At 29.8% G+C, this 23,909-nt stretch overlaps 1 protein-coding gene across 1 annotated transcript; it reads right to left on the bottom strand.

The window, feature by feature from the left end:
* Positions 1 to 59: 59 nt before the first annotated feature.
* LOC107448550 (macrophage mannose receptor 1) lies at positions 60 to 20,795 on the bottom strand. The gene is made up of 12 exons (XM_087168052.1): positions 20,373 to 20,795; positions 17,856 to 17,954; positions 16,273 to 16,392; positions 14,790 to 14,947; positions 13,825 to 13,936; positions 12,165 to 12,406; positions 10,912 to 11,077; positions 8,874 to 9,026; positions 6,867 to 6,989; positions 4,747 to 4,914; positions 3,387 to 3,437; positions 60 to 2,336 (listed from the first exon to the last, which is right to left on the bottom strand). Exons 1-12 carry the CDS (start codon positions 20,413 to 20,415, stop codon positions 2,122 to 2,124), a joined length of 1,650 nt encoding a protein of 549 aa, XP_087024178.1. The 5' UTR covers positions 20,416 to 20,795; the 3' UTR covers positions 60 to 2,121.
* Positions 20,796 to 23,909: the final 3,114 nt, after the last annotated feature.

The following is a 23,909-nucleotide window of genomic DNA, read 5'->3' as shown; positions in this document are numbered from 1 at the left end:
TGAAAAAAGATCTTAAGATTAACGCAAGCAATATCCGTTCTGTAGAAAGATATTTGAAATAAAAACAATGGAGGAACCAAAACAAGTTTATTTTTGTCTTACAATATTTTAACATTATAAAAGTAATGTTTACGAATGAAAATGAAAAGTAAGTACAATATCAATATGAAATAACTACATGACTTTTCTGCATGAGGTTCGAAAGAACGGAAATTTGTACAAAGCGCTCAACTATGCGCCTCAAAAGTTGGGTCAAAAACAACTTATTTGGAGAAATGGTAATAGGATTTTCAAATGGCAACGCATATTTTTAAAAATGGCAACGTGTACTTTCATTTCAAATGGCAACAGGTACATGTTTTTTTCACTTTGCGATCTTCTTTATACAAATTTCAAAACGAAGTGTGAGCAATATTTTTAGCATAAATAGTGGCGGTGTTAGACAAAGGACGAAGAGGGAAAGATGAAACATACAAATTACTGTATTTTATCCTTTCTTCCTGTTTTATTTCATTTTAAGACTGGCGTTGAACAGCTGATGCATTTTTGGGCTTAGGACTATCAATGTCCAGAACGAAGACTTGTAATTTTGAACCCAAACCAGAAGAAAAAAGAACACCTGGTTCAAGCATTGGGACAAACTTGCTTTCGTGGTGGACCTTTTGAGGAAACTAATCCCCATATTTGTTTTACTTGGAAAGGAAAACAGAACTTCCCACGGTTAGCCTGACTGTATGTGGACTTTAACACACGATCCTTATACTACTGAAGATAATTCAGAGCTGTATAAGGAGAGAGCCAATCAGAGCTGAGAGCAGAGTTCGCATCAACCAGCAAACCTGGGTCATCTCATTGTTAGGAGAGTCCTCTATTTCCTGAAACACCGCGACTCTCCGCTATTGTTGTCGTCAGGAACGCATTCAGTATAGTTGAATTACTGACAAGACGAAATATTATAATATACTCATTTTTTTCATATCTGCCTAACGTAGCTAAAACCCGCTTGCTAAAAGTATCACTCCAACTCAATTTAAACTTTTTTTTTCAATGATTTTTTTTTGTTGTGACGATAACGTTTTTATGAAAATAATTGGTTCCACCACTTAAAAATTTAGAAATTTTGTGACCATAACCGTCAACGCAAAGAATGGATAATTATTTCTATAATTATATTAATATAGTATTATTATTATAGTATTATAACCGTAGTATTATCTTAACTATTTAATGAATAAACTCTATTCTTTAGTGCATGTGCAAACTTTTAATCCATTCTCTTTAATTGGATTCCCACCAAGGGTTCAACTTTAGGTGCAGTTGCAATAAAATTTATTAAGTTTCACTTAATTGATTTTGATTTAATTCTTTCAAAACACATTATAATGCAAGTTCATCAATTGATATTTGTAATGCAAGTTCAACTGTCATGGACCCCCGTTCTCATGGTCACACAAGTTTTCTGCAGTTCCATTTCGTTTTATTTATTATTCTTTCAAAAATGTAAGGTGCTTTTGAGGTTTATTTGAAGTGCTAAGGTTGATATGAGGTTTATTTGAGGTCATAAAGTTGATTTGAGGTTTATTTGAAGTTGACTTGAAAAAAATTTTAAAAAGTAAACCTCAAAAGGTTCTTAATAAATATGGTGTATGTAGTTGTTTTATTCACACTTGAGGTTGTTTTGAGGTTGATAGAAATCTACCTCAGAGCAACCAGCTTAGAGAGGTCATTTTTGAGGTGTACATGTTATATCTTCTACACTTCAAACAAATAAGTATATTTGAGGTGTGAATAATTTCACCCAATTTCAACTAAAATCTTTGTTCAATATACGAAGTAGATTTTATGAGGTGTAAATGAATTTGAAATAGAGGTTCTTTGTTGAGGTTACTTGTGGAACAAAACATAACTTCATTTTTTACCTTAGGCATATTTTTTACATTTGTACATATTTTTCACATCGACAAAACAACCTCGAAAACACCTTATTTTTCGTAAGGTTAAGTATAAGTATACATTAAATGCTGTAGTTCTTAGTTGGTTTCTTTTTTCTGCTGGGCACATGAAGGAATAAATCTTGTAAAGCATTTCCATAATATATTGTTGGATTTAATTCACATTTTCTTAAACGTCATTGGCAATCACTATCTCATTAGCTGATCTGTATTTGGGCATTTGATCTCGCAACGAAGGTTGTAAAGGAACTCTAGATGCCTTCCTTGCTCGCTGCTCATTTTGGTAATGGCGACAGAAATAGTAAATAACAACTCCCAGAAGAATACCAATAATCAGAACACAGAGTATAACACCAAATAAATCTTCTGTTGTGTATCTACCTACTGGAAATACGGAAGAAAAATGTGTTAATTCAATGCATTCGTCGAAATAATAAAAATACCATTGTAACAAAAATTTAAAAAACTGGGCTTAGCTTTTGTTTGCTCTTTTCAAGAAATAAGACATTTATTTCAATAAAATTTATAAAAATTATTAAGACTTAGTAATGAGCACACTTCGTTACTTTTGTTGACTAATAATAAAGAAAAATTCTTAACTTAAAAATGATTGTTTCTTATAAAGTTTTTAGTCAGTAATGGTAAGAAAAGGTAAAATACGTGGAATACTAAGCATCTTGCTCATAATTTGAAGCACAATTCAGGAAGCAAGAGCTTTTTAGTCAGTGACGGTACGAAAAGGAAGAATATGTGGAATACTAAACATTTTATTCATCAATTTTTAACACAATTTAGGATGCTAGAGCATTTGAGTCAAATCATGAGACAAATACGCTTCGATTAAAATTCTCCGCGAAATAAAAACACTTTTAAAACATACGTACTGCTGTCAAGTAAATACTGATTGGAAGACAAACCAATAGATACGTGATATTGTGAGCAAAAACCTTTAACACTTTCACCTATGAGCCCGACTACACTGAAATAACTTTTGAGGATGAGATTGTGATTATGATTTTATTATTCTTTTTAAAAAAAATAAATCATAACTAATGAATCACCCTGTTTAAAATCTACTCAATATTACTCCAAACAGTCAGTCAGCAGTTTCGATACTTTTTTTCATATAGGTACCTCTTACTCAAGTCTTGAAGAATTCAGGAGACGAAGTCACTTAGATATGATTAAAAAAAAAAGCATAATTTAAAAAAAAACTCACTGAAACTAGCAAACTTACATTTAAAATTTTTATCTTGTTTCGAAAGTATTAATATATTAATAAATAATGTAAATAATTTCAACACTATTATTTGGGCAAATTTTTTTAATAAAATTAACCGAAAGAAGTGGATAAATAGATTTAATTAATATAAATTAAAAACAAAGTTTTCAATAGATAATAGAGCAAAGAATCTTGTAGAGTAGCGTACTTACAAATACATAAAGGAACTCGAACTTCACTGTTTGCCGTCCTATTTGAGGAGACTACAAAATAAAAGTATTGAATAATAATTAAACCATATCTATTGTTCTAAGCTTTTTAGTTTTAAATTTTTCCTCATAAGAACATTTATTTTAATTTTACAAAGGATAAATAAAGGAGTTTAAATTTTTTTTATAAAAAACGCATTAATTTATAAATAAGAACATGACGTTTTAATTTTTCTTGTGTTATCACTTTCACTTGTATCATAACACAGTAACTGTAAGCTGGTAAAATGCTAAATAAATAAATATATAGATTAGATCATATGATTTGCCATTTCCTTATAAAACAAATTAACAAATTTTTGCGTTCGCATTTTTTTAAAGAAAAGAGGACTAAGAAACCTGTGGTTAGGAGCTGTGGTCCAACCCATATGTTCACATTTTTTAAAGGTAGGCAGGTACTTTATTTACGTCACACTAGAGCAGCACAATGGACTATTGGCGACGGTCTGGGAAAAATCCTCTGAGAGTTATCCGAAGGCGTGCTATCGCAATTTCGATTCACTGCAGAGGGGATGGCTCCCTTGCTTTGGAAGCTACACGACATACACGAGAAGTCGAGCACTTTACTGTAGAACAGTTTAAAAAGGATCGATACCGTGCACCCTCGGTCCCTACTCAGGCTGATCGAAGTGGTCACCCACCCGCTTACTGACAGCAGCCATTGATGCTTGACTTCGGTGTTTTACTGGGAACCGTATCCTTATGATCAGTCCACCGCGGAGCCTTTTTTTTAAAGGAAAAAAAAAGCATAGGGAGCCAGTGGCTAGGAGCTTTTTAGTCCAGCACATATGTTCACATTTGTTTTAAAGAAGAAAGGGCTAGGAGCTTTAGTCCAAACCATATGTTTACCTTTTTTTAAGAAAAAAGGCTAGGAAATATGGACTATGTAAATTACCCGATTTTAATCACGTCACGCCTGTTATTATCTAAGACTCTTATGAAAAAGCATGAAAGACATTATTTTTTGAATGACTTTTTAAACTTTTCATAACTCTTTTTAAAACAAATTCCAAGCGATTGAGTCTATTTCCGATTCGTCTAAGTTTTTTTCATCTTGTTTAAAGTAACTTTAAAAAACCCGTAACTTTATTTATTAAGTATTGGATTTAGTATATTAGTTTCATTTTATTATTATTTCCTAAGGATTTGTCTTAGTTAATTAATTTGATTGATGAATTAAATACATTTTTACTAATCTTATTATTTTAATTTAACATAGTAAAACCCCTATATGCATTTGGTAAATATTAAAAATATTGAAAAGTTTATTTTAATCTTGCGTTTGATTTATGTATACACTTACTTTTCCGAACAGAACATATGAAAGGTCTATGATGATTGCAAAAATAGTTGTACCACTCCATGGTTTGAGGATTTACTTCACCACATTGTTCATTCTCAAAACTTGGCTCACCAAAAGCCCATGCTGTGAAATTCAATGGTGATCCATCTGCCCATACAAATTCTTCCTCTGAAAAATGTAACACAAAGTAGCAAATATCTTATATTGAGCAATGGGCGGATTTAAGGGTGAAGGCGTAAAAAAACATTTTTTAAAAACTGTATTCTGAATGTAATTTGATTCTACATAGAAATGAGAAAGTATTCATAAACTTTAAATCGCATTTACATTTACGAGCTCAAGTTTTTTTTACCATATTAAGTTGATACTATGAATTTCACAGTACTCACGTAACGTAAGTTGACGGTATTCAGTTCACAAACTTTAAATCGCATTTATATTCGCGAGCTCGTGCTTTTAAACGGCAATAAGTTGAAGAAATTAGCATCTCTTACAAATTGAATCAAAAATTCAGTTTCTTAACATGCATTATTTTTTTAAAATAAATAATTGGAAAGTTTTAGTTTTAAGTTACGTTAATTATTAATGAAACAATAACGGTGCTTTATTGTCACGTTAAAGGTACTTTAAAGTACCTTTAACGCAATCACAAATAAAAATGAAATATAGCATTCTTGGACTCATACAACTCATGTCTATCCGAAAAAGGTAAGCTGGATAATTAGTTAGCAAATTAAATCCGTTTTTAATTTGCTGACTAATTATTCTGAGACAGTTTTCAAAATTCTGAGACAGTTGTGTTTGGAATACATATCCCTATATTGAGTTAGCATTGGATGTATCACCGTGTATTTCAAATAGCTCACATTTTATTACCGATAACGACTTTTAAAAAAAAGTTTTTTAACACTTGTTACATGTCCGGAGTCGGAGGAGATGGTAAGGATTAAGTTTAAAGTCTGGCAAGCACGAGATGATCTCTCTGATAAGTTGTTAGCAAATAAATCGAAGGCTCATCTTATGATTGCCAAACATTAATTCATAATTCATTTAAGTAAAATATTTGTCTATCTTTTCGTTGTTTTAGGGGCTAGTTTAACGATATGATCATCTTGTTACAAGCGCATTAAAAACTCTCGACTAATCATTTTATTGTTTTGTTATGGTTAATAGTTTATATCATAGCACGTTTGCATGGTATTAAATTATTTCGTTGTAAGGAAATCAAACTTGATTTATTAAAATATTGAAAAATACAATATTAAAAAAGAACTTGTTGAAAAAAACATTTTTAAAAATTAAAAAAATTAAGAAAATTAGAAATTTCTCGGAAGAAGTGTTTAAATAACAGTTTATTTAATAAATATTTTGCCATATTCAAATAAAACAGTCAAATAACCATTAATATGATGGTATTCAAACTGTTAACTGTGAGAAAAACCGTTTATTAATTGTTTTCACCTATATTTTCACAGTTTATTAACTGCACGCACCAACTAGGCTCATTTAATGAGCCGACTTAGTTTCTTGCAGCTGGGCAGGGCTAAGCTGCGATTCTCATGACTTACAAAATCGAGGTTCGAGTCTAAACATTGACGCCACAATATTTCCTCTTTTCATTCAAAGCAAGGAGAGTTTCCAGTGTCTTGCATTCTTTAATTGGCGACCCTGGCTTATTGAAATGCGAAAATATCATCCGCGCATTGATGGCAGCAACATAGAGCTGATTAACACATAAGCTCAGTATTTTTCATCTCCAACAATAGATGGCCCCGTTAGACAAACTAATTAAGTCATATTTCACAGTTCACTTGACAAAACAATACTCAACCACAAAATAGCTCCAATACCCGTTATCTAACCAAAAGCCTAGTTCCAATATTCTGCTAATTTTCTTTTTTCCGATTTTGAAACTATACTATCGTAATGGTCGTAAATGGTTAAAAAAAATAGTTTTTTTATTCATGATTTTTTAACCATACTAAAAGTAAACAGTTTCCAAACCGTAAAGGTAAAAGATTGTTCTTTGCCGTAAACTTAACGGTTAATTTGATGGACAGACTGTTGTCGGTATTTTACCGAACTTTAGAAGGAAAATTCTAACAGTGAAGTATATTTACCGTATTGCATGTGTCGATAAAGTCCTATCCATGAATTGAATCGTGCTTTAGTGAAATGAATCATCAAGAACGGATGCAAAATATCCAGTACAGTTTGAGAATGAAAACTGGCCAGTGTACCACCTATTTAGTGAAATAAAAATTAAAATATTAGCCAAAACGTAGTTTAAGTATATTTTACTTGGAAAGGAAAACAAATTCTATATATGCATACTTTTACTTGATTTTAAAGTATTTAATTTTTGAATTCTAAGTAACATTTGAACAGAATGAATTCGATAGTTCTCCAGGAATAAAACTTATAAAACATAAAGTTTTATTAATTTTATGGCTCGGGAACAATTAGATCGATTTCTTTTAAAATTTAAATTTTTTTCATTCGAAGGATGCTTCGTTTGTTTTTCTTTTGAGCACTGCTTATCTCTAAAAACTGTATTAATATGAAATTAAGTTTAAACTAAAGAGCATAGTTGAAAATCTTGGATAGGGAGAAAATTTATCGCTACTGTTGTCCCTGGGGTAAATATGCCCTTTAAAAGTTTTAGTTTCTTTACTTATAAAATAATAAAACTTTTTGGCTCCCATGAATTTGCGGTGCAACTGTCAAACTATTCGCCTTCTAATTTAGAGATCGGGGATTAAAATCTCAGCAGAGACATTTCATTTATGCTTCTAAATTTCTGTTATAATAAGTTTGATAACTAGTATAATAATTTAGTATGAACCAATGCTTTAAATGTTCGTATTCTACTCCAGGGGCCATGGAAGTGGTAAAATTTTTACCCTACATAAGGTCTTTTACCATATATGTACATACATTTACCTTATTATTGAGATCTATGATTATAATCCACAAAAATATTTGGTATCTTCGACTTTATCTTGAAAAAAAACTTGACTTTAACCTGATCCTTAAACAGTTTTAGCCCCTTTAAGTCAATAAACCGTGCGTGCCAGCAAGGACCTTAACATCCATATACTATGTGTTTAAAAATATTTTTCAAAATTTAGCTTCGCTTTAAAATTCGAGGAAAATGAAAGAACGCTATTCTTAGGCCAGTTTCTTTTCCTTTTTATGAATATATTATTTTTCCTTTTTATATATAAAGCTGTTTTTTTTCTGTGGTTCTAAATAAATTTAGATTTAAACTTTAGATCATTTAACAAAAATTGTTGTTTTCTACTTATTTCATGCCTTAAACATCGCATAATCTTATTCTAATATCCTTTTTAGAAATAATTGCAAGAAATGGTAAAGCCGTAATTTAAAATAATAGATAAGTGAAATATGTAGTGGCAAAATGTCACACCTACAGTACAGGGTATCCTGAAAATCAAGTAAAGAAATATAGCAGAATATGGAAATGTACGATTCATTGCGGTCTGTTCAGAAAAGGAAATTGCTTCGCAGCAAGTTTTGAAATATAATCACTAAGTTTGTCTACAAATGGAGTTACTGTTTTTAAGAACTATATTGCAGCATTGTAGATCATATCGGCTGAAGTATTTGCAAGGATATCTTCCCTTAGTTATACGCTATTGTTGCACTTGATATTTTCACACTTGTTTTTATCATTGTTTCATAGTTTTATTCAGTTTGCGGAGTCATTTGTTGACTTTACAAATTGATGCAAAATAAATAATTAGTTTTCGAAGTAAAACAAATATTACGATCTAATATGTTTCTGTTTTTCTTTTAATGCCATTTTTTAAATCGTGTCGATCTATTTTGAGTGCAAAGGTTGCAACTTTGTCATGTTTAAGCGGATACAAGTATTTTTAATGGCAATTCAAGCATCTGAGTTCATATTCATTTTAACGAATTATTTTTCAACCGCAACCCATATGTTGATACAAATTGGTATTGAAATATACATTTTCTTTGTTGCTCAAATTATATACAATAAAATTACAAAAGAATATGCTTGTAGCAAAAAAATCGCAACTTAATACAAACATTTTCATGCCATTTATTTTTGGCTATTAAAATTAGGTGTTACTTCTTACCTCGCCTCATGCATCTAAAATTAGCTTCATACCATGTGACATGGTTGGTATCAATATAGTAACAAAATTCACCTCCAAAATCTCTCCAACCGACGGGTTCATTGGGACAAATTAGCTCGTCATATGATGCCAAAGATGGTACAGTCTCTGAAACTAAAACATTGATCATGTTAGGAAATAATGCATGGCATATGAGTTTATTAAATGCCCCTTCCGAAAAATCTTATACGAAATAAACTAATGGAAGAAAAAAAATAGGAAGATTGTTATATTTTATACCAAGCCGCCTCAACCGACCAGCTAGTTCATTAACAGCTTCCTCATTCTGACTTGACGCTGCTATTTCCAGCAGCATTACTTTTAATGATTGGCTTTCACTTACAAGCTCTTGAATTAGAGTTGTGGTGGATCAGGAAATAGAGCGCTCACTTCTAATGAAGTGGCCTGGGTTAGAATTTCAGCGAATGGTGGTGATATGAATTCTGCACCTGGTTTGCAGTGACAGTAGTGCTAACGTGAAATATCCCCTCTGGTAGACCGATCATGGGTCAAAATTCTCCTTTCTGTCGGGCTAACCATAGGAAGTTTTTATGGTCTTCTTCTCCATGTAGGGCAAATGCGGGTTGGGAAGATCAAAAAAGTCTTCCACGAAGACTAGTTTCTCCCAATGCGTGTGATCCAAGCGTTCCTTTGCCTTCTGGATTGGGTTCAAAATTACAAGGAAATGGAATTGAAAATTGATAGTTGTAAACTCATAATTGAGTTGACTGTTCAAAGCCGGCCTAAAATATAAAATAAAACTCTTGGGTTTAGAGCCGCGATGGTTCAGAAAATAAAGCGTTTGCCTCTGAATGAGGTAAACCAAATTGAAAACCCAGCTTTGGCTAGTTAAGACGAATTCTGCTCCCGGTTCACATCGACCACAGTGATGACGTAAGATATCCTCAGTGGTAAATGGATGGCAATTTAATATCCCCTTGTTTTCTGGCTAACCATGGGAGTTTTTCCAGGTTTTTAGGGGTTAGGAGGGTTAGTTTCATCAAAAAGTCCCCCGTGAAGACTAGTTTGTCCCAGTACTTGATCTAGGAAACACCTTGGCTTTTAGGTTTAAAAAATGCAAGTCTTCGGAGTTGAACAGTGATAGTCGTTAACTTAGAATTAGGTTGGATGTTCAACACTAGTTATAAAAAATGAATAAAAACTCCTGGATTAATAACAAGGAAGACAATGCTTTGGGAAAAAATACCTGAATTATTAACTAATATTACGAAAGAAAATTACTTATTGAGTGATATCACGTCATCTTTTGTTATTTTAAAATAAATTCGAACCTAAAACTTTTATTGCAAGGGGGAAAAATGTGCCCGTAATGAATTGTGTGCTGTAAATTTTCTTATTATGAGTTATACATGATAAATTACCATATGAAGGAAAATGCGAAACGACTTAACGCTATACTAGGGAAAAAAAGTATTTTGCTCCATATATATATGTATGGAGCAAAAGTTGTTGATTTTAAGTTGTTTAGATCTAGTTCTATTTGTTAAGGTAAAAAGTTTTTTGTAATAGAATATTACTATATTTGATTTTTAGTTTGCTAAGGTAAAAACGTTTATCTTATATAATTACTGTATTTATAAATTAATTTAAAAGTATAAATTAATTTAAAAGTATAAATTAATTTAAAAGTATAAATTAATTTAAAAGTATAAATTAATTTAAAAGTATAATTTAAAAGTATAATTTAAAAGTATAATTCTTATAAATTAATTTAAAAGTATAAATTAATTTAAAAGTATAATTTAATTTAAAAGTATAATTTAAAAGTATAATTTAAAAGTATAATTCTTATAAATTAATTTAAAAGTAACATTTATTTAATATAATTATTGCAATTAATTTTAAATTCGTTAAGAAGAAAAGTTTCGCTAATAGATTTTCTATATTTGATTTTATATTTGATATGGAAAAAGCTCACTTTATAGAATTACTATATATTATTATTTATTTTTGAACGTTGCTTTTGCAAAAACATTACCAGTTGAAATTTCACAGATAAATGACATGCGTTCTCTGCAAGGTATTGTTGTCCACTTGTTTACTGTTCGAATAGCACAAGCTCCTTCTGAAAAATTTCCTGGTTCTTCCATCCAGTCGTTGAAAGAAACGTACCACCCTGAGGACCACTGTTGTTGAAGTTCATCCTAAAAGTTGAGTAAAAAAAACTTTAGAAATATAAAAAATGGAAGAAAAAAATAATAATAATAAATTAGTTTTATTCTCTGAAGCAAAGTGACTTTGAAAATTTCAAATTTGAGAATTAACACCTTAGCAGTCATTGAATTTATTTTTCTAATAATTTAAAAGCAATTTATTAGTAATAATTTGCTTTCTCAAATTTTCTTATAGATTATTTGTATTTTTATTTTAATTTAAATTCAAATGCTTAACATTTTTTACCTTTTAACCGGTGTATACAACAATGATTAAGTTTCTTTACATTAAAAGCCATTAAGAATGAAAATACACAACGAAACTCATATTTAGTGCATACCTCACGCAGCCGTGCTAATCTAAGATTAAAAAATGAATTGAAAATAAATAGAAACTAAGATGTGAAAATTGGACCTTAAATTTTTTTCCAAGAGCGTACAGAAAATAAAAATTATTTTAATATGAATAAATAAATTTTACAATTTTTGTGAATATGTTTATCACAAATAGTTATTTATTTGTAACAGAATAAATTGATATAAAATTTTGTAGAACAAGTAAACTAAAGTTACACTTTTTGAATAAAATTTTTAGTTAGTTAAAAAATATAATGTAGAAATAAATTTTCACTGATAACATGTTATGTAAGGTTTTTCTAAAAGCGTTTTGGTTAAAAGATTTGAAATATTATTTAAAAATTTAAATCATTTTTATTATTTTTATTTTTTTCTTGCTACAAAAGAAATTCTACATTAAGAGAGGAAAAAGTATTTACTTCTGTTACAAATTTATTACGCCTCTTAATGATTTTATTCTTTAGTCTTCATAAATAAATATTGAAAAATTTTTAGTCTTCATAAATCCACTCTTTTAGAATAGTAGACGAGTTTTTCAAGACTACATGATTCAAAAATTTCTTCAACGAACTCTTCGAGCACTTCTTTTATTTGAGATATAAAAATTCCTAAAATCAACTTAATCAAAAAAATCAATAACACTTTAAAATTTCCTTTTAAAAACTAATTAACTAATATATGCACATGATTGCGAGATTCAAACTTGATCAGAAATACATACTTTGATTTTAATACCAATCCAAACATCTTCTGTGTAGTTTCGCAATATATATTGTATAAACAGATTAACTCTAAAATCCTTGATAGTCAACAAATGACCGTCATGTTTATCTATACAATATGCTTCAGCTTCCTGCCAACTCAATTTTTCAGAAACTACATGATAACAGGATATTCCCAGTCTCCATCCCCCAATACGTGAAGGACAAAACCTGGGATCTGTATGTTTCCTGATTTGTTTTCCTAAATAACAAAAATTAAATAAATAAAAAAAATCAATCCTCTCATCTTCTGTATACTGACATCAGTGTTGTAAAATTTTGATTAATAGATTCTTCAGAATCTCATGTGAATAAATATCATGGTCTTTGAAGTGAGTTATTTTGAAAATGTCTTTTTGTGAAAAAACCATCATTATTCTCAAACAAAAAAAAATGTAAAATGAAAGTTCACAATCCTTGTAATATTTTCTAAAACAGGATGTTCCATAATGACAGTAATGATTCATATTATAGCACAATTCTGACCAACTAGATGTACAATGCGTATGGCCTATAACGATCTATTCCAAGAAAAATTCTACATGTAACAGCTTCACGCACAGCAAATGAAACAAGCACCCTTTTTTTTTTTTAAATATTTTATATGTGGCCTTGCATGCAACTACTAACATCAAGATCATATTTTAAGAATCTTTGTAACGAATTAAGTACAAAAACTCAGCCAATTAAAGGTTGCAAATTAATATTTAAGTTAGAAAGTAATATATCCAAGCTTCCAAAAATCATAGTTAAAGACAATTTCGTACCAGAATTCTAATAATACAAGAATTCCCTGTATTTAAAAAGTTGAAGCCGGAAACAGGCCATCTCTACATTCCATGTATTTAAAAAACTGAAACCAGAAACAGGCCATCTAACAGGTATATCATTATGTTGAAAGCGTGAAAAAAAATATTTTTTTTCATTTTGATTTGCTATCAATTAAAAGCAAATAGAAATTCAGATTTCAGCAGACATATGGTAGCAATTATATACGTTTTTTGTATTTAGTCTAATTTTAATGCAATTTTATTAGTAAATTTTAAATTCATAGCTCCGCTTTTAAATTTTATATTAGGTGTAGGAAGTATCATCAAATTTTAAAACCAGTTGTGATTATTACACTTGAAAATTGTTTTCGTTGTTATTGAATTTTGTTTGCGTCACAGTTTAGTCATGTAAACAGACGTGTTTATGTACACTTTATCATTAGAGAGGAGAGTCTGGCAGGTTATTGATGAAAAACTTTGTGAAAGAAGACATTTTGAATAAGAGCAAAATTTTTGGCTCTCTCCCGAAAATATGCTATAGTAAGTTATATGTATGGAATTGAATGATTTAATGAGGTGGTTGAAATGAGAAAGAGTCTTTCATAAGTGTCAAAGTGTTTCAATATTTTATAAAGCTGATGTTTTTAATTTCATTAAAATGTTACTTAAAATTTTCACCCTCTAACTTTTTCAAATATGACAAAAACAACAATGGCATCTAAATCAATCAATTTTGGGCATCTGATTTTTTTTTTCCTTTTGAAAAAATTTCATTACCTCAGTTTTTTTCTGGTTTAAAACAGCACGTTTTATTAGAATTTAATGTCACCAAATTACCTAGTCTTCTTACTTTTGTTTCTTTGGCAAATCAGCTCTCTTTCTTGTTCGCATTCCAAATCATTCCAATTTCCTGTTCTTCCGTCTGATCTTCCAGAAATATATACCATATTTACACAGTCTTCCTAACAATATAAATAAGTAAATAATTGTACTATTACACTTATTTATAATTATTTAATTGCGATTTAAGGCGTATCCCGGATTTTAGTTTTCAGACAAAATTTAATCAAATTCATATCAATACATTTATGCCATTTAATTACAGAATTATTTTAGTAGTTTTATTCGAACGTGGATAATTATGAAGACTGCTAAATCTTCATAATTAATGCATTAATATTCCAGCAATTTTCCATTTATACCAATGTTATAATTTGATCAAAAATTGAAAAATTTTCTTTCTTTGTTTATTTATTAAATTTATTTATCACCAATAATTTAGTCCTAAAATGAAAGAATTCATAAATTGTTCATTTGAACTGTTATTATTATTTAATTCTTATTAACTGGAAAAACTATTTCTTATTTATTTCTTGTTGACTCACGCAATTTGTATTCCTTAAATTGAAATTTTTTAAGTACAGTTGATTATTTTTTTTAAATCCATGTAATCATTCATTTTGTTACGAATAAGATATTAGCAGAGTGTTATTACATAGAATTACAATTATTATGTACTTTAACATTAAAGGTGATATTTTAGGCAAAAACAAAATTATTTTTATTTGTCGAAAATATAAATTTTTAAGGGGGGGGGGACTATGATAAATGGGAATCATTCACAGGGGTTGGTAACCAAAGCTAACAAGGTTCAGACAAAGTAATTGTTTAAAAAATTCCAGCTTATTATTGTTGATAAATTTTAATTTTTTCATTTTGTAATGTTCTTTAAATTTCAAATAATTCAACTAATTAAATTAAAAACACACAAGTTTCCTATTTATTTGTCATAATATGTAGAAGGAAATTAAAAACCTTTGGGTTACTGTGTCCCGATGGTTCACTGGGTTCCCAATTCGTGAAATCAACCTCTGTTCCATCATCCCATTTATATTCAGATTCTCTGTCTCTGTCATTAAGTCCAATCCATGAAGTGTATTGCACGTCCAGCAATATAAAAGCTGTTAAAAAATCTAAAAAGTATAAATAAAAAACAGATTTGATTTTTGAAATTGCTGTTTAACATTTTTATTCACTAAAATGCATAGCTTTCCTAAATATAATAAACTTTCTTAATGCAAAATGTACCGCAATAAATGTTCTAATTAGATGCTATGAAATGTGTCTAAAATATTTAAATGTGGGATCGGTTAAATAATATTTAAAGGAGAAGGGAACTGAAAGAATATCAGTTTCTGATTAATCAAGATCAAAGCCGAACAGAACAAAGTCGGGGTTAAGATCATCAAAAACTAGTTTATATGTGGAATGGTTTAAGATTGATTTGCCATTCAATTATTGCAAATCATTAAGTGAGATCATCAATTTATTAAATGATTTCCCTTTCCAGTCAATTCCTCAAATAAAATTGTTTTGAAGAATTTGTTCCTCCCATTGCTCTGATCGGCATCAATATTGATTGGTCGGAGTTTGATTATATTTATTTCACTTTTTAATTACAATTATTTTAGTCTAGTCTTTGGTCTGATTATCATCAATAGCGAATGATCAGATATTTGATTATGTTTCTTTTACTTATTATTGCTAATTAGTATAATTATATTCATTTCACTTTTTAATTATAATTTTTTTAGTCTAGCCTTTGGTCTGATTACCATCAATATCGAATGATCAGATATTTGATTGTGTTTTTTTTACTTATTATTATTAATTAGTATAATCTATAGTCTATCAATAAATATTGATTGCATTGTGTTTGATTATAATTCTTATACTTATTAATATTAATTAGTATTGTACAATCCATGCACTGATTGGCATCAATATTTATTGTTCAAAGTTCAATATTTCTTTCACTTCTTTATATTAACTTGCTAATTCTTGCGTAAATATTTGCACAGATCTTAACACTATACAGCATTGATCAGTACAGAAAAATACACAATATTGGTAATTTGTATGGACCAACATTATACACATTTTCCGAAAAAAAAAAGATTCACAATGAAGTGGTTAAGAATGAAGAGACACACGTAAAAGGAATGGAAGTTAATATTTAGACAAGGACAACAAAAAACAATTTTTATCAAAATTTGACAAAATGAAGATAACAGGATGAAGCACATCAAAATAAATATAACGATAAACAACACTTTCTTATTCTCAATAAAACAGGTTTCGGAAAAAATCGGTAAACAATGGGTAAAAAAAAATCGGCAAAACTCTTCTCCAAAATATTTTGCAGATTAAAAAATAAAGTTTAGAAATCTGTGAAATAAAATAATGAAATAAAGCTATAAAATAAAGCTATGAAGAAAAAAAAGGTACGATACAATACCTGAAAGTTCTTGTGAATGTATCGAAGCTAGTCTCCCACCAAGCTTCTTGCAATGTTGAGCTGCTTTTTCCCAGGTTAGTCTCATCTTCTTAGTACCTCCAGCCCTATAGCACCTATTTTCTTAAAATATAAACCAAATTTTTATCAAAAATTTCATGCATGGATGCATATATATATATATATATATATATATATATATATATATATATATATATATATATATATATATATATATATATATATATATATATATATATATATCGTAATAAGGACAAAAAGGATAAAAAAACGAGAGATGAACGAAAAAATTAAGAAAAATAGTAATACGTTTTATTTGCTCCTCATAAGCTGTAAATACGCAGAACTTATAGAATAAAATTTAAAAAATATAGAGAAAACATGGAAAAAGAAGAAGAAAAAAATTAGTTGAACAAAATATTTTTGAAAAATTTAAAAAAGTTATAAGAAAAATTACAAATTAAAAAGCCGGAAACAAAATAAGAAAAAGATAATCTCGTCATCAGCTCACACGATTATATCCGCAAAAAATAGTGCTTCCTAATATTGTATTAATATAGCCAAAGCGAAGTACATCAAGGCTATATATATATATATATATATATATATATATATATATACAAAATTAAAGGCTATCATTACGCAACATCATTTATTTCTTAATTTTTCACCATATTCGTTCTTGAGATTTCAAACTTCCCCAATAGGGCACGTGCAACTCTAAAGAAAGAAGTTCACTAATATCGGCTAGCTGTATATAAACAAGAAGAGAGTCAACGTCGCGTTTATTATATTGATTTATTATCATATTCAATCGATTTTCGGTTCAGTTTTAATCGGATATCTGAAAATGATTTCTCGCGTGGGTGTCGAACCTGATTGACTGCTGAATCGTGTCATAAAGAAATTCCACGATTCAGCAGCCAATCAGATTCAACACTCACGTGTGGCATCGTTTGGAGGTTTCCAATTCGGGAAAGATGTATTTTATTTTTGTTTTTCTTATCCTTTTTAAATGAGGTACTTTGAATACTAAAGCATGCTATTTTGAAGTACGATCTTTCACTGGCGTTGCTTAGGCCACTTTTAATTTAATACATCAACCATATTGAGAGCATTTAGTTTAGAGACTTATTGTTTGTTTGAAAATTTAGATTTACAGTTACACTTTATGTTTATATGCATAAAAGGTTTCTATGCTATGCAAGTCAGAAAAAAAAAGTATGGAAAAAAAAGTGAAGAAAAAAAAGTATGGAGTATCCCCAGTATAGGGTAACTGAAGAGTCATAGTCACGTAAATGAACAACTTTCTTTCATTAAAACACATTAATTTACTATTTTTCTGTTTATAATTCTAAGATAACTGATTTATGAGCGTAGTTAAAGGAGTTAATATTCAGTGATTTTGCTTTTAAATTTGCAATTGTAGAATAATTAAAACATAAAAAAATTAAGAAACGTGATTGGTTAAGCTTTTATTCCGGAGTCATTTTTCTCTGATCACTAATGTAAAATCTAGACTTAAAGATCTAGACCTAGATAGGTAAAATAGCAATAATCTTTACCAAAAGGGTACCATCCTTTATCACATGATGTTTGTACTTGTCTCTTTGAAATCACTTTTGTAGAGTTAAATCTTCTGAGTGTCGACAAAGTTGCCGTCTCTGAAAATATAAATTTTCAGATGCGAGTATTTAAATGAATGTAACATTTTCATATGAATATCTCCTGTTCTGTTTAAAAATAATAAAACTTACCTTAAATTTTCATTATATATCCTATAGACATAAACAAGTTTAAAATGCTGGTTTATCTTTTTAATTAAATCTCCGGCTCAAAGTTTCTTTCACAAAGCAATCAAAGCTGTAGTTCAAAAATTTAGATAATATGAAAATTATTATTATTACTTTTTTGAATTGTTTACTCAAAATGATTGCATGACTTATTGGAGACTGCTTTCTCAAAACGTTAGATAATTTTCAACGTTACGATATGATAGCTTTTAATGAAATAAATTTTTTCGAGGCTTTCGAGGCATTTTATTGGTTTAATTTGTACAATCTGAAAAAATTGATTTAAATATTATACAAAAAAATGCGAACGTAAAGATGTTTCATTCTACTTAAAACATCTTATCTTAAGGTCTGGTTTCTTAGGACAAGCGCCTTATCTGAGCGTCAGCGGGACGTCAACGTGCCGCTGACGCCAACAAAATATTGGTTTGTTAGCTCAAGGCCTGGTTTCTTAGAACTAGCGCCTTATCTGGGCGTCAGCGGAAAGTTGACGTAGAGCTGACGCCACAAAAATACTTTTTTGTTAGCTCAGCTTGAGCAGTCGGTCCAACGCAGACATTATCTCTCATCGCGCATGCGTTAATAACGTAAACAAATATTTATTTTGAATTTGTATTGATTTTGTTATTGTCGACCAGTGTTTTAGAGTACAAATAATGACTCTGTCCAGGAAAAAACACATTATGGCTGAACTAAATGAAGAGTGCTATGCTTAATGAAGAAGCTATGTTTAATGTCAAAATCAAAATCTTGACTGATTTCAATGTGCAGTTGGATGTTGTCCGCCATTGCTTCTGTGGTTAACGTCACGTTGTAATCCAACTGCAGCTCAGTTGGACGGCAATTGTAGTTCAAGATGAGCGTTCGATGACGTATACTTTCAAGCTCACAAATGGACCAATCAGAGGTTAGCGCTGATTTCCAGCTGACGGCGTCCTGTCCTAAGAAACCAAGCCTTTAGCAATACTGAACAATAACCGTCAGATTTTGAACATACGGCAACTCTAAATTATAGATTTGATATTAAAGGTTGGTTTTTCTGTCGCAATTTAAGTAACTTTCGATTTATATTCTAGAGCATTAGTTAAACAATCGTACATAATTTTTATAAACTTGAGATCCTTGATCTTTTTTTTAACTTTTTTTTTCATAAATAAAAAACAGATTCCGTGAGGAATGAAATCTTATCATTTTTACCCTGCAAAATCATTTAATTGAAGGGAAATAATGCAGTTTATTGGAATAAAAGCTGGATGTGATTATAATCTACCAAGTTGAAGGTAAAAAATACTTAAGACGGCACTCATTGTTGGGAGTGAAATTAAACAATGTTAGAAACTATGTCTTACACCAAAAAACATAAGAACGAAAAGGGGAAGGGTCACTAGGATATCTTGGGACTGTCGGAGCCTGTGTTTATCTAAAGAAATTATACTGACTGAGGTATCATTGAGTAACAATTTTAATGCCCATAAGCAACTTTCAAAAGCAGTTTATTGACCATTTATTGAATAATTCAACCATACGCTTATAAAAATTTATTAATTTCAATTTTATATATAAACTATTCAATATTAGGACAGTTTATTAAAAAAAAATTGCATATCAACTATTAGATTTTATTTAATATATATATATATATATATCTTTTATTATATATATATATATATATATATATATATATATATATATATATATATATATATATATATATATATATATATATATATATATATATATATATATATCTTTTATTTTATATATATATATATCTTTTATTTTATATATATATATATCTTTTATTTTATATATATATATATATATATATATATTATTACTATATATCTAAAGATAAAAATTTTATTAAATTTTTATTCAAAATTAAAGAACGCTTTTGTAACATTTTATTTCTAACTGAAAGATTTTGCTCTTCCTATATAAGCAAAGTATAGTGCAGATGGAAGATCTAATTGATGTAGGATACAAGATATGCAATAAAGAAGGATAATGCAAGTATACGAAAATATTGCAATTGTATAAAATAGTTTATGAACTAGCATGTAATCCAAATTTAAAATATTTTTAAATGAGCTAGACATCTCATTAATAAGCTAGCGTTTTGAAAATTCAAGTTTGTTTCTAAATTTTTATCAAAGTAATTTAAAATAAATTATTATTATTTAATTTCATAAAAGCGCTTTTTAATTAAATAAGCAATAAAAAATGATACAATTTTTTTTTTTTGCATCAGTGCCCTTGATGGATATTAATAAAAAAATCATTCTTTACCTGTTGATATCATTAAAATAAGAGAAAAACACGCAGCTATCATGTTCTTTACTAAAAATAAAAGGGAAATGTCTTTAGCTTAGGAAGTAGAAAAAGATTTTCTGAAGAAAACATCCGAAAAACATCCGCTCTTTAGAAAATGATCAAACAAGAAGCGAAAAGTTAATGTAGGTACCTAAGGCTGAATCTACAGTGTCAAATGTGTTCTATAGCTTCAAATGATAAAGACACTTTAAATTATGCGTTCTACAAAGTAAAAAAAATTAATGCAAAAATCTTTCTTTATGGGACCCTGTAATCGATAAGACAATTAATAAATGAAATGAATAATCCCAAGAACCTGAAATATAAAGATATACCCATCAATGAGTAAAACTTCATTGTATTTTTCTCAGATTTCAAACGTATTAACAGATAAGGAATGTTTTTTTATTATCCACCGAAGGTAATGATGTATGAATTTAGTTTTTTATTTTTTATTATTGCTTCATTCAAAAAATATGCTCTTTTTGAAGCTTGAAAATAATATATTATTTTAAATGGCCGAAATAAAAATTAAAAAAGAAAGTTAAATCTTAAAATAAAAACGATACTGTTTAGCTTACTTAATGAGATTCTGCATTCTGAGTAATTAGTTCAACTTGTTGAGAAAGCTCTAGATTGCATTTTATTGGTTCAATTGATACAGGCTACTTGATTGATGTGTTCCTCATAATAAAAAAAAAATTTCATGCAAATATCCCCATTTAAGTTTTTTTTAATTGCCATATTAAAATGCCTCTATATAGTTAATATGGTACATAAACGAAATGAATCATTCTAAGAAATTGAAGCATAAATATATACTTATCAATGGAAAAAAATTTCATTGGATTCAAATAAATTGAGGTGGACTGAGGTAGCAATAGATGATATATTGGATTCCTGTTGACGAGCTTCCATCACTTTTATTTCATTTGTCCGACATCAAGACTTCAATAATTCATCTATTGCCGCATATTATTTGAACCTTAGGCATTAATTCAACTTCGATTATGCTAAAATTCTTTTCACTCCTTCCGTTCCAGATTATCTTGATGCTCTGAAATCTTACTTTTTTGATATGAGTGTCAATTATTTTGCTAATCATATTAATTATCACTAAATCCTCCATTCTGCTTGGAAATGCATCTTGCCCTGATTTGCCTATTTTAAATATCATTCTACTCATATATTACGGCTTTTACTTTTTTTTTTGTTTTCCCTCTTCATATTCTTTTTAATTGCTTCGTTGGTAACATTGCATTTCCTGCTTTGTTTTCATATTTCACGACCACATGTTGGTAGATTATGTTAATGGACCGTTTGAAATATGTCAACTTTTTCATCTCAATTTTTTAAACTAATGAAGTTTTTCAATGGCAAGTATGCTTTATAAATGTTCAATAATATAAAAAAGTAGCATCATGTTCTCGTCCGAGCTATAGTTTAACATTGTGCTATAATTGCAGAGCCATATTTTTGGTCATATATCTCATCAAATGTTTGATTCATGCCGAAAGTTTTCAGACTCACCTATTAGTTTTTCGCATTTGATTCTGAATCATCTGATTTCGCTTTGAGTAGGTCTAAATTGTTGTAAGATGCCACGTTATGAGACGTCAATCTAGATTGTCCTACAATTATAAACTTTCTACCTACAATTTATAAACAACATCTTCCAACACAAAAATACCAAAATAAATTGTCACAACTGAAATCTACTATTTTAAAATTTTTTAAGATTTAATTTTCTATCTCTGTATGTCTCTGTGCGTCTCAGTGGAGTGATTGTTAAGACACGGTTCCCAGCAGATCACTGAAGTCAAGCATCACTGGCTGCGGTCAGTGTGAGGGTGGGTGACCACTTGGATCAGTATGCGTAGGGACCGAGGTTGTGCGGTATTCGTCCTCGTTAAACTGCTCTACCGTAAAGTGCTCGACCTCGTGTGCAGGTCGTCTGGCTACTGAAGCGGGGGTGCCATCCCCTCTGCAATGGATCAAAGGGGGTAATCAGCCTTAAATTGACAGTAATTCTAATGAAGCGTTTTTACTAAGATGGGAATCTCAAGTTTAAATCATGTGTTCATTAAGAAAAATTAAGAAAGTTTCATTTCGAAATTTGAAATTATTGGCCTTTAGCGGGAAATTAGGGGTAATTAGTCTATTTGGCCGTAATTGTAAACAACGTTTTTACTAAGATAGAAACGTCGAATTTGGACCATGAGTTCGTTATGAGTTAAAAAAAACAATTTTTATTTTGTTATTTTGGTAATTTTTGAGGTTATTAATCGTTAATTGGCCTAAAATTGATAGTAACTCCAAATGACACGTTTTTACCATGATGCAAGTCTCAAATTCAGACCATGTGTTCTTTATGAGGTTTATAGAAAAGTTAAGAAAGTTTTATTTTGATAATTGTAACTATCGGGGTTTATCGGGTAGTTAGGGAGTAATTAACAGAGCTTATGAGGGGGGGGGGGGGTAATCATGCAGCAATTAACCGATTTAGCAGTCACGCTAAATAACGTTTTTACTGAGATAGAAGTCTCAAATTTGAATCATAAATTTGTTGTTGGATAAAAAAACCGGAAACGTTTCATTTCTATAGTTGTAACTGTCGTGATTAATAAGGGTAATTAACAATGCTTAATAATACTTTTTAACCTAGTTAGAAGTTCCAAAGTAAGAACTCGATTTTCAGAAGACAAATAGAAAAGCTGTAAGAACTTCATTTTGATATTTTGAAAACTATTGGGAGATAATTAGCCAAAATGACAGTTTTGTTAAATACTTCTAATTAATTTATGTAATAGGTACAATTTGATATAAAAAAAGTTTTCTTCTGAAAAGCTAAATTATGGTAAATAGGTAGGTACTTATGGTCGTCGCACTAGAGCTGCACAATGGGCTACTAGTGACGGTCTGGGAAACTTCCCTGAGGATGGTCCTAAGACGTATACCATCATAATTTTTGTGAGTCCACTCCCTCAAGTTAGACATAGATCTGAAGGGGAGCTAAATTATGGGGAAAAGGTAGATTCTTATTCGTCTAGGAAAACCATAAATAATCGCCACATTCGCCATAAATAATCGCCGCCATTGAAGCCAATGATGCTTAACTAATTTTGTGTAGGCACTACTGATATTATGGTAATTTTACTTTATTTTATATTTTCAACCGTCGTTGAATAGCGGTCCCAATTTATGGGTTTATGACTCCTAATGTTCAACTCCGCAGCCTTGTAATTTTGAACCCAATCCAGAAGACAGAGGAACTCCTGGATCGAGTATTGGGAGAAATTTGCTTTCGCGGAAGACTTTTTGATGGAGCTATCCCGTATTTGCTTTACATGGAGAGGAAGACCACGAGAACCTTCCACGACTAGCCTGATGGCAAGGGGACTCTAACACATAATCCGTCTACCACTGAGGATATTTCACTTCAGCACTGTGGTCGGTGCAAGCCGGATGCGGAATTCGTAGCGAATTCGTATTATGGTTATTGGGTTTAGATAT

The sequence above is a fragment of the Parasteatoda tepidariorum genome, chromosome 7 (assembly GCF_982258835.1).
Source record: "Parasteatoda tepidariorum strain Cologne lab strain chromosome 7, Ptep-v5.0, whole genome shotgun sequence".
NCBI classification, from domain to species: Eukaryota; Metazoa; Arthropoda; class Arachnida; order Araneae; family Theridiidae; genus Parasteatoda; species Parasteatoda tepidariorum.
This window is presented reverse-complemented; position numbering and strand designations above follow the sequence as displayed.

What these genes read in the sequence shown, in the direction of transcription:
- LOC107448550 (XM_087168052.1), bottom strand. Translation starts at nt 20,415, where the DNA reads ATGATAGCTGCGTGTTTTTCTCTTATTTTAATGATATCAACAG. An exon ending in GATTTGCCAAAGAAACAAAA is followed by an intron (nt 12,407 to 13,824) that starts GTAAGAAGACTA and finishes TTTGTTATTTAG; the next exon opens with GAAAACAAATCAGGAAACAT. An exon ending in GGATTGGTATTAAAATCAAA is followed by an intron (nt 11,078 to 12,164) that starts GTATGTATTTCT and finishes CTCAACTTTTAG; the next exon opens with GATGAACTTCAACAACAGTG.